This window comes from Leptinotarsa decemlineata, unplaced genomic scaffold (assembly GCF_025532065.1).
Source record: "Leptinotarsa decemlineata unplaced genomic scaffold, Ldec_3_MD MMD2_P_RNA_scaffold_2, whole genome shotgun sequence".
NCBI classification, from domain to species: domain Eukaryota; kingdom Metazoa; phylum Arthropoda; class Insecta; order Coleoptera; family Chrysomelidae; genus Leptinotarsa; species Leptinotarsa decemlineata.
The window spans coordinates 1,412,740-1,428,083 of record NW_027412529.1 but is presented as its reverse complement, the minus strand read 5'-3'; the positions used below and the strand labels follow the sequence as shown (position 1 = coordinate 1,428,083).

The 15,344-nt window shown below is 38.0% G+C and overlaps 1 protein-coding gene across 5 annotated transcripts in view; it reads right to left on the bottom strand.

The window, feature by feature from the left end:
• The window catches only part of step (cytohesin steppke), a 97,508-nt gene that overhangs the window by 42,973 nt on the left and 39,191 nt on the right, over positions 1–15,344 (bottom strand). The window contains exon 2 of one of the 5 annotated variants that reach the window (XM_074181081.1): positions 8,894–9,216. The exons of the other annotated variants lie outside the window; for them this stretch is intronic. Within the exon in view, the coding sequence (XP_074037182.1) occupies positions 8,894–9,070 (177 nt within the window). The 5' untranslated portion in view covers positions 9,071–9,216. The remainder of the gene's footprint in view (positions 1–8,893; positions 9,217–15,344) is intronic. 5 annotated transcript variants of the gene reach the window in all.

Sequence of the window (15,344 nt, the reverse complement as noted above, 5' to 3'; positions counted from 1 at the left end):
GATGATGGGTTTCCATATGTTGCGTATTTCTACGCTGGCTTGGCTGAATGCGTTGTTGGACAACATGTATGCGGCTTCCTTGAATTTTCTCCTAAACCAATGTTCCTCTCTGTGCAAAATCTCAGCTTGGGACCACTCGATGTTGTGTTGATGGGTCCAAACATGGTCTGCTATTCCTGATTTGCTGGTTTCCCCTCGCTGTGTGTGTTTCTTGTGCTTGACAATGCGAACATTCAATGGCCTCTTAGTTTCACCAATATAGGATTTTCCGCACTCACAGGGTATCCGGTAAATGCAATTCTTGGAATCGCAGTCCGCGTTTGGTGGCCTGGTTTTCGTGAGGCTGCTACGGATAGTGTTACCGGATCTGAAGCAGGTTCTGATGTTGTACTTGGAACCAATTCTTCTTATCCTCTCCGATAATCATCTGATGTAGGGAAGTGCAAGCACTGGTTGTGACTGCTTCTCTTCCTTGCGAGGCTCCTGCTGTCTTCTAGCCAAAGTCTTTTCTACCATCGCTTTGGAGTAGACATTCCGTTGAAGATCATTTTTGATGATGTCTAGGTCCTTCTCGAGACCTTCCTTCGTATTACAGAGCCCAAAAGCACGGTCTAATAGAGTCTTGATGATTCCTCTTTTAGTCGATTGATGGTGGTTGGATTCGTGGTTCAGATACTGTCCCGTATGAGTGGGTTTTCGGTATACAGATGTTTCCCACTTAGTGTCGGTCCTCTTCACCAAAACGTCTAAGGATGGCAATTCGTTGTGGATTTCCTTCTTCATTGTGAAATTGATGGAAGGTCTCACGCTGTTGATATGTTTCAGGAAGGCGTCCTTCCAAGAATTGCATTTACCGTATACCCTGTGAGTGCGGAAAATCCTATATTGGTGAAACTAAGAGGCCATTGAATGTTCGCATTGCCGAGCACAAGAAACACACACAGCGAGGGGAAACCAGCAAATCAGGAATAGCAGACCATGTTTGGACCCATCAACACAACATAGAGTGGTCCCAAGCTGAGATCTTGCACAGAGAGGAACATTGGTTTTGGAGAAAATTCAAGGAAGCCGCATACATGTTGTCCAACAACGTATTCAGCCAAGCCAGCGTAGAAATACGCAACATATGGAAACCCATCATCAAGCGAAAAATGGCCAACTCCCGCCAAACGGTCATCTCCCACGGAACCAGTGAAGCGGAAAATGGAAAGTGGGAATAAGTGAAAGTACTCGAACGACCTATAAATAGTCATCTCTCGGAGGAATCAGTCCAGTCATCACCCGAAGACGATTGTAGATACTAACAATCGAAACGTCGTGAACTAACGTGACTTGGAATCTCTCTACTTTTTATTTTTATTTGTTTTTTTTTTTTCATTTCTTCATTTTTATTTATTCAATTGTTCTATTTTTACTTGTATTTTATTTCACTATTATTTCATTTCAGGTTTATTTTGCTTATTATAGGTAATTGTTATTTTCAGCTATTAATTTTCAATTCTTCTTTTTTAGTTGTTTCAGGAATTTCAAATCATTTTATATAGTAGACAATGGAAGTCCGAACTAGTGAAATTCATCATGAAACATTGTCAATAACCTTCAAACAAAGACGTTTATTATCATTCTTTAATTGACGACTTGTCTATTTTGTGGAAAGTTTATTATTATTATTATTATTAGGTTTTTGCTCTTTATTTACATCCCGTTGTAACTGTTTTCATCAATTGATTTTCTGTGCCAATCCTTTTTTTATAATCAATAATCTAAAATAGTTTTTATGTAACGAATCCCCAAAGCATCGCATTCATAATCAATACCACACCGCAGCTATTGATCACACCAGTGGTACCAGGCTGGGCCGTGATGAAGCGTTTGAACTCTCTCTACTGCCCATAGTGCGGTAGTCCTGAATAAATGTGGTGATGACGATTTTTCGCACACAAAGACGACGCCATCTATGGGATCGACTGTGAACTAAATCCCAGTTCATCAAAAGTAAGCCAGGGATTGAGAAACTCGAAACGTTTTCGGAATCAAGCGAAATGTTTTCCTATATTTAGCATTATCCCAGTTCCATTCCGCACGGCAAAATCGATATTCAAACTTTCGAATGCTGATTCGCATTCCTTCTAGAAACGAGTCGACTTCGTACAATTCCATGACGAGAATAAACAAACGCGCAGATCGAAAGGTCAAAGTAGTTCATATCCTTCGAAAAACAAACACACACACACGCAAAATATTTTTTCGCTAATTTCCATTAAAAGAGTAATCGACGGATTTATGTGTTAATATCGACTAAAACAACGAGTGTTATGAATCTTGTTGTAAATAATGAGGCGATAGCGGATTCGATGTAATCAAAGCGTTCGATCAATGTTTATCGAACAATTTACGCGTCGCTCTGCAAGGTTATAGGAAATCGTTAGAATTTCCGTAATATTTTTAAAATTCTAGATAGTTTTCTTCTTACACGTGTGGTAAACACACAGTGTGCTGGGTGTGTATCATTGTATTAACATATGGCAAATAATGTATTAGTATCTCATTGCCTTATTGTTTTATGTCTTATTATGTTTTATTGTCTTCCACTTGTGAGTAATGTCTTATTATCTTATGTATCATGTTTCATAAACTACACCTCACGATTTAATCTCCACAAACTTATGTATTATGGCTCATTTCTTATCGTCTAATGTCTTATGGCTCATGACTTATTATCTAATGTCTTATGGCTCATGTCTTATTGTCTAATGTCTTATAGCTCATGACTTATCTGATGTATAATGGGCCATGTCTTATTGTCTGATGTCTTATTATCTAATGTCTTATGGTTCATGTCTTACTGTCTAATGTCTTATAGCTCATGACTTATCTGATATATAATGGGCCATGTCTTATTGTCTGATGTCTTATTATCTAATGTCTTATGTCTCATGTCTTACTGTCTAATGTCTTATAGCTCATGACTTATCTGATGTATAATGGGCCATGTCTTATTGTCTAATGTATTATGGCTCATGACTTATTATCTAATATCCTATCACTTATTATCTAATGTCTTATGGCCTAATGGGCCATGCCCTATTGCTTGATATCTTATATCTAATGTCTTATGGCCCACGTCTTATTGTCTAATGTTTTATGGCTTATGACTTTTCATCTAATGTCTTATCATTTGTTATAATGTCTTATAGCCTATGTCTTATTGTCTGATGTCTTATGACCCGTGTCTTATTGTCTAAAGTTTTATGACTTATTCTCCAAAGTATTATAGTATATGCCTTATGGCTCATGACTTATTAAATAATGTCTTATGACTCATGTCTTATTTCTAATATCTTATGACCCACGAATTATTATCTAATGTCTAATGTGTCATGTCTTATTATGTGATGTCTTATGACTTATTCTCCAAAGTATTATAGTCTATGTCTTATGGCTCATGACTTATTAAATAATGTCTTATGACTTATGACTTACTGTCTAATTTCATATGGCCCATGTATTATTGTCTAGTGTCTTATGACTAATGACTTACTACCTAATATCTTATGGCTAATGTCTTATTGTCCAACGTCTGAGGTTTCTTGTCTTATTACTTTTGATCGAAGTTTATATTAAACAATTTACAAGTCTGTTGAAGAAACTAGTTAGAAATTTCGTAATATTACTAGATAGTTTCATTCTTTCACGTGTTGTAAACAAAAAATTCGGTCGCACAGTGTGCTGGGTTTGTATCATTGTCATATTGTGAATAATTTATTGTTCTCTTATTGTCGTCTTATGTCTTGCTGTCTTTATTATGAGATTTTCACTAAACGATTTTACAAAAACGCCACACGTGTTTTGCCATACAATGGCTTTTTCAGGCGTGTCTTTACTAATTATACATATTCAATGCTTAATATACCTCATATCCTTCTGTTAAAAGGTGGTTCGCAAATGTGGAATTGGTCTTTCTATTTACAAAACTACTTCTATGATCTCTAATTCTTTGGGAAAATGTTCTCCTTGTTTGGCCAATAGTTTTGGGCAAGAGCCACAAGTCAGGTTGTTTTTTGTCATATGTCTTACTGTAATTTACTTGTGAATAATGTCCTATAGCCTTATGGTTAATGTCTTATTTTCCAATGTCATATGCCTTTTTGTCTCATGTCTTTTGATCGATATTTATTGAACAATTTATGAGTCTCTTATTGCCTTATTGTCGTCTTAAGTCTTATGTTTTTTTTGTCTTATATCTTTTGATCGATGTCAAGTCTATTAAACACTACGCGTCGGTTTGAAAGTTTATAGGAATAATATTTTGAAAATGCTACATAACTTTAACGTTTGAATATCTTAGTACTGTTGTTACATTAATTAACATACGAAGAATTTTTTCGAAAAAAGGCCAAGCAAAACTGAATTTTTCATTATAATATCTTACATGATGTTTGAATAATTGAAATAATCCTCAAAAAGTTTCATAATCCAGATGATATAAAAGAAAACAAAAATCATCATCAATATCATCAAACCATCGTCAATATCAGAGATGTTTCTGAAGACTTCCTAGAAAAATACTACGTTGATTCAACCAGTGGGTAGAATGGATATGACTAGGTCAGATTACTTCAAAATTCCCAACTGAACTCCCAATATTGGTTCACAATGTGAATTACTAGAAAAACACAAAACAGTAGATTGTCACATATCGACGCATAAACGTGTTTTTTGTGGTAGGACAGCTTCAGACACTGCCCAATTCGTTGTTGTTTTCGGTCGATTGTGAGCAAACCAGGCCTTGGCTCCAACAGTATTTCTTTTCGTCAAAAAGCAATGCTTCATCGACCAATAAAATTCCTTTTTACCCATTTTCTTCAGTCTGTTCTATCCCAGAAGTCCTATCCCACAAACTAATAGTCCGACAGCTGTGAAATTTGTACACGTCTTTTGAAGGTTAGGGTTAACCGAAAATCACATGGATTCTATACTAGTAGCGCCATCTCTGTGTTGGCATACGAACTTTTCAGATCACCTGATATAAGAACTGCAACTTCCTAGTCGTTTTTCTACAAACTTCCACGTTGTAAATATATATAATCGCCTTTCACGCACACTTCCCCGTACAATGTTCGTACGTTATTCAAAACATCGCTCGTCTATCCAAACGCCGCCTGCTAGACTGTAATTAACTCGGATGCGGGAACTACCACCGACAAAGGGGTAAATTAATATATAACCCGCCGATAAAGTCAGGCATGTGTACGTTCGTTACGTTAAACACGCTTATGTTTGTTTACGGCAGCGAAACTACAACTGGGGGAGTTTAGGATGGGGGAAACCAGAGTTATTGTTTATGCAAACTTTTCCTGGAACCTTTCGAGGGGGTGGAATTGACACCAGAAAATCGCGGGGGTGTTCATTGTTTAGTATTTTACATCTACGAGTGAGGCTACTGATCGATTCGAATCATTATTTGGTAAATTTGGATGAATGACAATACGTTGGTCAAACGAGGGCAGATACGTGTATTGGATTTGGGGAACATTCTTGACTCAAACGTAAGGTAACTGTAATTTTATAGTGAGTGGTATACACTTATGATCATCACGGGTCGAAAAACAAAAAGAAAAGAGTTTCCTTTGATTTTTATGCTACTTGTCCGTTGCTAAAACGTATAAATCATCATTTCAAAAGACGAAATTGAAAAAGAAAACTTCGTTTCGAAAGTATTCAAATACAAAGTTATACAGGCTGTATTTTTGTAGCATTCACCTAGAATAATCCCCTTTCAGATCGCAAATAGCAATGGTTGTTTTCGAAATAATCTCCAAAAACTAGAATTCTCGAATTTCGTTTTTTGGCTCTACCACCTTCCTTTCGAAGAAGGTAGAATTAAATTTTCTCCCAAATTGATAATAAAAAAAGTTTTCCATTTGTAATAAACAATTTGAGACTCACGCTATATGTTTTCTGACAGATAGTAAGGCAGATAAATTATAACAATTTTTATGCAATATTATGTTGGATTTTTTTTTATTTTTACAAATTAAAGAATGTTCTGATTTTTATTTTCGAGTTAACATTACAAGTGCTCTTCGCAAGGTCCATATATGTTAGTTTATTTATGATAAGGTATATATACTAAAAAAATTATTGTATTCATCCATGAATTAACTTATTATAATTTTTTTGTTACCGAAGTATGCGCTGGTCAGGCCCTATCCCCCGAAGCCCCGATACATTCGGAAGGGCGCGCCAGAATTATCAACCAACGACCACTCCCCACACCGTGGGATAAGTGATCATTGGGTCCGAGAATCATGTGCCCGGAGCAAGCGCAGTGAGCCAAGAATGACAGCCTTCTGCATCTGTCCGGCTAAGATTTCTGCCTTAGTGCGGCAGGCCGGTATGATTTTAAGATTCGAGAGTAGAGAGGGCATCATTCCACTAAGGACTCCAATAATCAGAACAACCATCTTGACAGTGGTCTGGATAGAGTTTGCGGAGTTCGAAAAGAAAATCTCGATATTTTATTCGTTTCTCCTCCTCTTTTCGGACGATATTAGTCTCGCCAGGAGCTGAAAACTCCAAGACAAATAATATCGTCCTGCTCTGGTGGTCGAGAAGGACTACATCAGGGCAACACCGGTGTCTCGTCAATACCGTAAGAGTGCCGTAGATGGTAATATAGCACTCTAAGGGCCGCGTTATGTCGATGGATATAGGCCGAGACCGCATATGCTGGACATGCTGATAGCAAGTGCATTAGGGTCTCGGGCGCTTCGCGGCAGGCCCTGTACCTTGTTTCAGGAACCTGTATACCCATCACGCGACTGCGGTAGACTAAGGTGTTGAAGACACCATCCTGGCAAGCCATGATGAACCCCTCAGTTTCCGACTTCAGCCCACTCGACCTGAGGAAAGCAAAAGTCAGGCGTTTTGATAAACCAAGGTCTCCAATGTTATTGAAGAAGACCCCATGCATTGGCTTATCCTTGTGTTTCCGCAGAAGTGAGGTTATCTCTGCTGGTTTAATACGAACTTTTTGCTGAACGGGTTCCAACTCGGTGACAGAGTTGTGGTCACCTCGTCCAGTGTCGAAAACTATAACGAGTTCATCAGCTGCTACGGACAGCTGTCCAAAAGAGAAATGCTCCAATTCCTGTTATGTCATGGTCACGGACCGTGCAGGGAAGGGAATACGACCTCCTGACGACTTTACAGGAACCATTCTGTCATGTAGACCCTCCAAACTCAAAAGTCCACGGCCTCCCTGTTGTCGGGGGAAGTACAACCGTGGAACGGACGATTCGGGATGCAAACTCCTATAGAGATGTATCATTTTTCGGGTCTTTACGTCGAGTTCATACAGCTCCTCCGGAGCTACTTCACTACTCCATACGAGTAGAGTAAGATTGGAACGGTAAGCATATTTGTTGCAGTAACTTTGTTCTTCCCCGACCGATCCGATGACCAGAACTGTCGAAGTTAGTGCTGATACTTGACACGGAGAGGGTTTTTCACCGCTGTTACCTCTTGTGAGTGGCGTTGTTCCACCCCGAGGTAAGTATACGTCTCTCCGGCATCCAAATGGTTAAGGATGCTTCCATCTATGAGCTGTACATCCTCTCCGTAGTCCTCGCATCGTCCTCTTTTGAGATGGACCATTGCACATTTGTCTATCCCGAATTTCATACCGATAACATCCGTGTACTCTTCCACCACCCTCAAGGACTGATGGAGATCCTTCTCTCCAGAGGCATAAAGGTTAAGATCATCCATATAAAACAAATGGGTTACCTTGTGCCTCTGGTTTCCGGGGGTGCCACAGTTTTACCACAGTTATACCTTAATATCAAAGAAAGTGTGATACTTCTGCACACTTCCACCCTGTATGAATAGATCAATAGATGTGAAAAATCAATGTACAATCCTCAAAATAATTAAAGGATCACTACTTTCCAATGATGTGACATTTGGAATTTACTCTCTTTGGTAATGATAGTCGGTTCAGAGTATACGGAAAAAGGATTGAACATTTTACTTCATGCTGCTTATTTTAAAATGTTAGTGGAGGTTTGAAGTGGAGGTGAATCAATGATGATGTGAGGTGGAATTTTTATGCACGATAGGGCCCTTCCCCACGCTGACGCTGCAAGGATCGTGCGTCAGTCATTACCGACCACTTTGGGGTGGCCCGCTAGCAGACCGGACCTGAATCCCATCAAACACATCTTGGATCAACTGGGAAGAAGAATCCGAAGCCGTCAAAACCAACCCACCACTTTGGAGGAGCTGAAGATCGCTTTTCGAGAAGAGTGGGGGCGTTTGCCTCAAGAAAACCTCAGGAAGCCCCGGTGGATCTGAGATGTGATTTCTGTCTCAGGGAAGAAACATAACACACTGAACCATTGATTGTAACACAAAAACAATTTTTTATTTACTTTCGATTCCCATAAATGAATGTTTTGCAATGCGTTTCAAAATAATATAACGTTTAATAGGTTTTTCACTGTTAAAAAAATTACAAGCTCATAAAGAAGTGATCCTTCAATTGTTTTGAGGAGTTCATGATACCCCCTGTGAATGTCGAAATTAAAACTTCAATCCTGATATTTCGGTTTAAAACAAGTGCCCAAACGCTGCTTTGCAACTGACCACTGACCGCCTTAGGGAGCCTCGTTTATCTTTCATATCCGAGGTTTTAGTTCTGTCTACCCATAGATGGCAATTAAATTGCATTAAAAACACTTGGGGTATTGCAATTTTCCTGTGTAGTATCAAAAAATCACCCTGAATATTACAGTCAAATTCAACAAAATTCCAGTGCTACATCCTCTCTCACCCTCACACATCCTTTCCTTACCCCCTCAAAGATAATAAAATAAATACAATATCATACCACTCTTTTTATCCCTTCCGACAACGTGGATAGATCCCAAACGCTCTTCGACGTCTGGCCGCACTGCCCGGCGTCACGTTTCGTCTTCTTCGTCCTCTTCAGCGACGAGAACCAGTTCGACACTTGACCCGTCGCGCTGATCGAACCGGATCTGCCTCTTCCTAGCGTGCTGGTCATCCTTGTCACATGTCACTGATCGGAATAATTGGCCTCGGCGATCGGGGCAATCGGCCAATTCGCGCGTCGACGGGTTAATCGCACAAAACTCGTGTCATGTTACGTAAAGTAAGGCACCGAACGGTATCACAGCTTGGCGGAGAGATCTAGATAACAAAAGATAAGCGACTGTTACGGGGGGGAAAGGCTAGGTTTTGGCCGGTCGTATCACAAGTTGAACGCATGTCGTTTCCGAGGAATCCAATTAGGATGTTGTTGAAGGCCGATTCAAAACAATTTCATTATCGCGTCTGGTACAGAGTGATTCGGTTTGTAAGGTCATGGAAACTGCTCGCCTAAATTCTGATAAGGGGCAATTGCGTGTTTTATTGAATTTTATGGCGGAATAGAAAAATAATCAAGTTGTACAAAAATAATGAATGAAAATAATGTTTTGAAGTAGGATAATAATGCATTCTGTATAGATGAGAAGTTTTTACTGATCTGAAATGTGTAGGGTGATTAGAATTGCTTTTTAAATAAACTCAATGCTTACATTACTTAAAATATTATTTAATGTGCTATATAAATTTGGTATGCAGAATTTGTCACCCTCATAGCAATATGTATTTGTATTGCTAAGACGGCAACATAAATACCTTACTAGTTTCCGTGAATTTAAGTAAAATTTTCAATACATACGAGGTCTGTTCAAAAATAAGGTGAAGTTTCTGAACTCCCAGAACCAAAGGAATATACAGGTCACTGTTTCAGAAGGTATTCTGCTTCTTTGCTAGCAGAATCAGGAGCAAATATAACGGATATTGAGAAGCACGGAGGATGGAAGTCTACAACAGTAGCTGAGGGTTACATCGATCAATGTATTTCTTATGAAACGGCTATTGCTGAACGAACGCTAGTTCCAGCGTTACAGCATCGTCATCTTCAAGAATTAAATGTTAATGTCCATGAAATTGTCAACTCAGCTAGTTCAAATATATTACAAGGCTCTTCAACATCGCAAGTTATTATTATACTTCTAATTATACTTTTCGTATTAATGTTCATAAATAATAATAATAATGTAATCAATGTATATAATACATTTGTAACAGAATTTAAATGTATCTATATCTATTGTTCAAAATGAAACTTCATTGAAAATTGAATAATTACACAGGCCAACGATAAAAAACTTTTTTACTTAAAACACCTTATTATTCTGTTTTTTAGGGTGATAATTCCAAATATGATACTCATTAAGCCGTATCAGCTACCATTTTTTCTCATTTCCACATCAATATATCTAATTGTTTGATTTATTACAGAATTTAACAGCTTTTATATACTACAAATAAAATAGTAAAATAATTTGTGATGGATGTAGAAGAGTTGGCAGCACTGTCCAGAAAAAGGGGAATTATATTATTCTGTTCACAGCTGAGGTTTTGTTTACTGTCAACCTAACCTTACTTTCTGGTTTCCAGTACATGTCCTCATTAAAATGTCTAATCGCGGTTGTAAGAACTCTGCTGACAGTTTTTGTTATATGCGTGATGATGAGAAATTTAATTTCTCAGTATGAAGTGAACGTCTACGACCCAAAAACTACAACAAAAAATACAGGTCCGTATTTAAAAATTCAAAGATGGGGGTGGCCCAAGTCAGATGACACCTGTATAAAAGATTCATGGATATATTCTGAGAGTCCACATCAAGTGCCAATGGCAAAATGTGGACAGATTTTCAATATGTCTGCGAATAAAGAAGATGTAGGCAAAAAAATAATTTGGGATTTTTTTATTTTTCCTGTATATCTCCCGAACCAAAAGAGCTATATTCGATTTCTTCACATCATTGAATAGGTCTCTAAAATACACAACTTTGCCACAAGTTAACTGACACTCTATCTCTTATCGTTTACGAGATCCCCATGTCTAGAAACGAATTTGAATAGCCCTATATAAAAATCAGCTATTAAAGTAAACAAAGTTTTCAAAAACTTTGTTGGCCTGTGTTATGTTTTGTTTATTCGGTAGAAAAAAAATATGTTAAAAACACTTTTAACTTTAACTAGCGTTGAAAAATGTTAACTCTCAATGACAGTTATACAAAAAACGTACCATTTGTCATTGTCATTTGTAGAAGATAATTACTTTCTAACAAATAAACGGACGGCAATCTTATCTCCCTCAAGTCATTGCCATCACAGCTTGACTGCAAAATTCCCATCACCAGTCATAAGCAGGGACGCTTATCTCGACGGAACGGAAACTAAAAAATCGCACACACATCCAGTGAACAATCTACAAAACTCGTAACTCAAAACCACTTGTAGCAGCAAAGCTATTCGAAGGAAAGGAGTCGGTGTTTCTAGGAACTCATGTACCCACTAAAAATAAACGCGGGTACTTGAATATTTGAAGAACCTCTCAGATGCATGTTTTATTGCTATGGGCGGCCAGCCGATTAGAGCAGCTCAGTAGTTTTCGTGGCTAGGTCTGGCTTTTAATAGTCCACTTCTCAAGTTGAAATGTGTGTTCAACAGAGGTAAAGCTCCTAAATACTCACATCGGAAAAGTCTAGGGATATTTTCAAAAATGGCAATAATTTTTTTTTAGATCGCTTTAGGGAAAAAAAGTTGACGGGTGATTATTAAACGAATGTAACTTACAAAATTTATTAAATGGTCAAAAATACTGAGTGCGCATATAAGCAAAACTAAAAAAAAATGGCTCTTCTTTGGCACCCCGAAAAAAAATCATAATACAAAAAAAATTGGAATCACTACAAAGTATGGCCTCCACGCTGGTTTATTACGGCCCTACATCTATCGTGCATCGACAAAATGAGATTGTCAATGTCTTGTTGAGGTACATTTGCCCATTCAGCGATTAAAAGCTCTCTCAATTGAAACGTTGTGTGAATGTTCTCCATATGCGGAGTAATTCTTCGTTGAAGCATTTCCCACACATGCTCGATGGGATTCAGGTCCGGTGATTGTGCTGGCCATGGCAATACATCAACTCCTTCGTTGGTGAGCCAGTCAGTCACTAGACGCGCGACATGTGGACGAGCATTATCGTGCATTAGGTGGAAGTTTTCACCAACAGCACCAGCAAACGGACGGATGATAGGTAGAAGAATGGTGTCGAGGTACTGTCGAGCTGTGAGGGAGCGATTTGGAAAAACGAGATCGGTTCTGCCGCCGATCATGATTCCGCCCCATAGCATTACTGTACCACCTCTGTATGTGTGGACTTCCTGGACGTGTCACAAACGTTCATTATTTCCAGGTCGTCTCCACAGTCTTACTCGACGAGAATCTGGATGAAATCCAAATCTGGATTCGTCTGAAAACAAAACTGTGGCCCAATCATTTGCATCCCAGTTTTGATGTTCTTGACACCACTCTAATCTTCTACCGCGATTGCCTCTCGACAAAGGTGGACATCTAAGTGGCCTTCTGTTGTGGAGATCTGCTTCAGGCAGTCGATTTCTGACAGTATCACGACCAATGGTTACCTGGTGCGTCTGCTGCAACACGTTAACCAACTCAGGTGCTGTAATTGTCGGTTGTCTTCTTGCGGTTAAGACCAAAAATCGGTCTTGAACTGCAGTTGTAGCGCGTCCTCGCCCTGGATGTTGTTCGGCTGGACTGCCAGTTTCACGGAAACGCCGCCACAATTGATTGATTCCGGCCCAGATATTCAACTTTTGGGGATGTTGGGTATGTATTTCTGCGTATTGTCTTGGGTTTTCATCCGACCAATAACGCCAATTGTGACGGTTCACACAACCATTTAAATAAAATGAGCTTTCGTCCGAAAAACAGATGTTATAAAGCAGCTCGGGATTTTGCAATAATCTCTCACTCATGCCCTCACAAAACTCCTGTCTTTGGTCAAAATCATCCTCATTGAGTTCATGAACAAGTTCAATTTTGTAAGGATGGAATTTGTGGTTTATAAGGATTCTCCATGCGCTCAAATGGCTTATTCCGGCCATTGCTGATAAACCTCTGGTACTTAACCTGGGATTGGCGATGACTTGACCAATCACTCCAATCGCATTATCGTCATTCACTACCCTCCTCTGAACATTTCTTTTCTTATTTAAAACCGAACCTGTCTCCCTGAATTTTGTGACCAAATCCAGAAGGTGATTTCTGCTTAGGTGTTTACCAAGGTTTTGCTCGTTAAATAAAATTGATGTTCTATTAGCATTTTGGTCGTTGCCAAAAAATAAAGCAATAACTGAAACCCTTTCAGCAGTAGTGTAAGGCATTTTTAAACAAATAACAATACACGACCCGTTTAAACAAAACAATCGAACGATGTACTAATGAAAACTGGAAGAAGAGGAGTGGGTATTGATTTAAAAAAAGGGATTTTATTTACCAAAAAACTGATAAGAAGAACTGCTCGAAAATTTTTTTATGTAGGCATACAAGTTACCGAATAGTCTGTCTAATGTATTATTAACATGGCAATTTTAACTTCAAATTATCTCGAAAACTAATCGTTTCAAAAATTTTCTTTTAACAGAGTTGTAAAGGTATTCGAAAGACCTTTAAAACAAGGTGCCACTCGACCTACTTTCCCTATCTAAATTAGGGTCGTCGGACGCACCCCTCCAAGGGGGTGCGTACTACAAAAAATCTGATTATTTTGAAAGGTGTCCCCCTTTAATTAGAAATCGACATGTCCGAGCTTTTTTTAAAAATCTTACTTTTTATATTCAAAAACGGCTCAGTTAAGGTTTCGTTGTTACACACTGTATGTTAGATATGTGATTTATAATTTGTGAAGCTCATGGCTTTACATTTTAATCAATTTTTATACGATTGGAATTTTATCTTGTTAACTTGTATTTCTAATTTATCTACAAGCATTTTTTAGAAACTATATTGACAAATCTTATCCTCTCAAAGCTATTTTAGAAATTGTACTGACGTGTCTAAAAACTGTGTGTCGTGAGACTAATAAAATTATTAGTATTGTTATTTAATTATTTAAACTATATTTATTCTGTTCTCAAAGAGCTGTCGCTCATATTTTCAGGAGCTTCAACTCTGTTGAATACGAAATCCGTCGTGTGAACTAGTCTATAGGGATTTCTGGTACGGTTCAGATACTGACACATAAGATTGAATCCAGATGGACTTGTACATTGTGCAAGGCAATGGTCCCTCAATGGGCGTTTGTCGATATACCTCCCAAGCGATTTACGAGTTTCTTACCCTGAAGATTATTATTTCCTAGAAAAAATCGGGCCACACATTGAAAAATAATAGAATATTGCTCTGTATCGATTAAGAAATGAGACTAAGTGAGTCTCATTAAAAATGTTTCAACGATTTTGAAAAAACAGCGCTAATTGGAAAAAACACACACTTACCTCACGCTGGAAAAATTATACGTTTTTTAGGCAGTTTCCTAAACGTAAAAAGTAATAATTGCTCATTATAAATGCAAAACGCTAACAGATTGCTTCAAACACAACTTAGTGATTTCGTTATGATTTACTACAGATAATATAGGCGGGTTTATAATACATTACCGGGGCCACCCTATTTTTGTGTCGCAAACACACGATTTTATGATCGTTCAGGTCGCCTTCTATCTGCAGTGGCGTGCGCGTTTCGATATTTGATAAAAGTACTTGATAAAACTAATATCCATCTTAATTAACTTATTTATACAGGGTGTTCACCTCACCATTGGGATCTCTGAAACTATGAGAGATATGAAGAAAGTTTTGAAATATCCGGAGATATTTAAGCAAAACAGAAATTTCGGAAAATGGTTTTATTTTTTTCTGGCTTTAGTTTTCGAAGGATTCGAGAAAAAATTGCATTTCCACGTCGCCACTTTTTTCCTACTACATAATAGTGTTTTCAGATTTGCTATCGTACGTTTCGTCTTCCGGCCACCATCATCAACTTTATTTTTTCTTATGGGCGCTACATTGGATTCTTTCTGTTTTGAACAGAACGAGATTTTACTTTTTCAATGATGTATCATAAGTTATCATTCTATTTGGAGATATTAAAAAAAAGTAATTCTTATCATAATAGGCTTTGACTTTGATGTTTCTGAATTTTACTTTCAATTTGTTACACTCAATGACAGTTTGTTATTGTACAAGTCATTGAATTTTTGGCGAAGATATGGAATTGCATAACAAATACTTAGAACAAATACTAAATATAGACAAAAACAACGGCAAATTTTCTATTTGGACGAAACTTGGTATGATACTCACGACACAGTTACGAAAGGGTGGACTGATG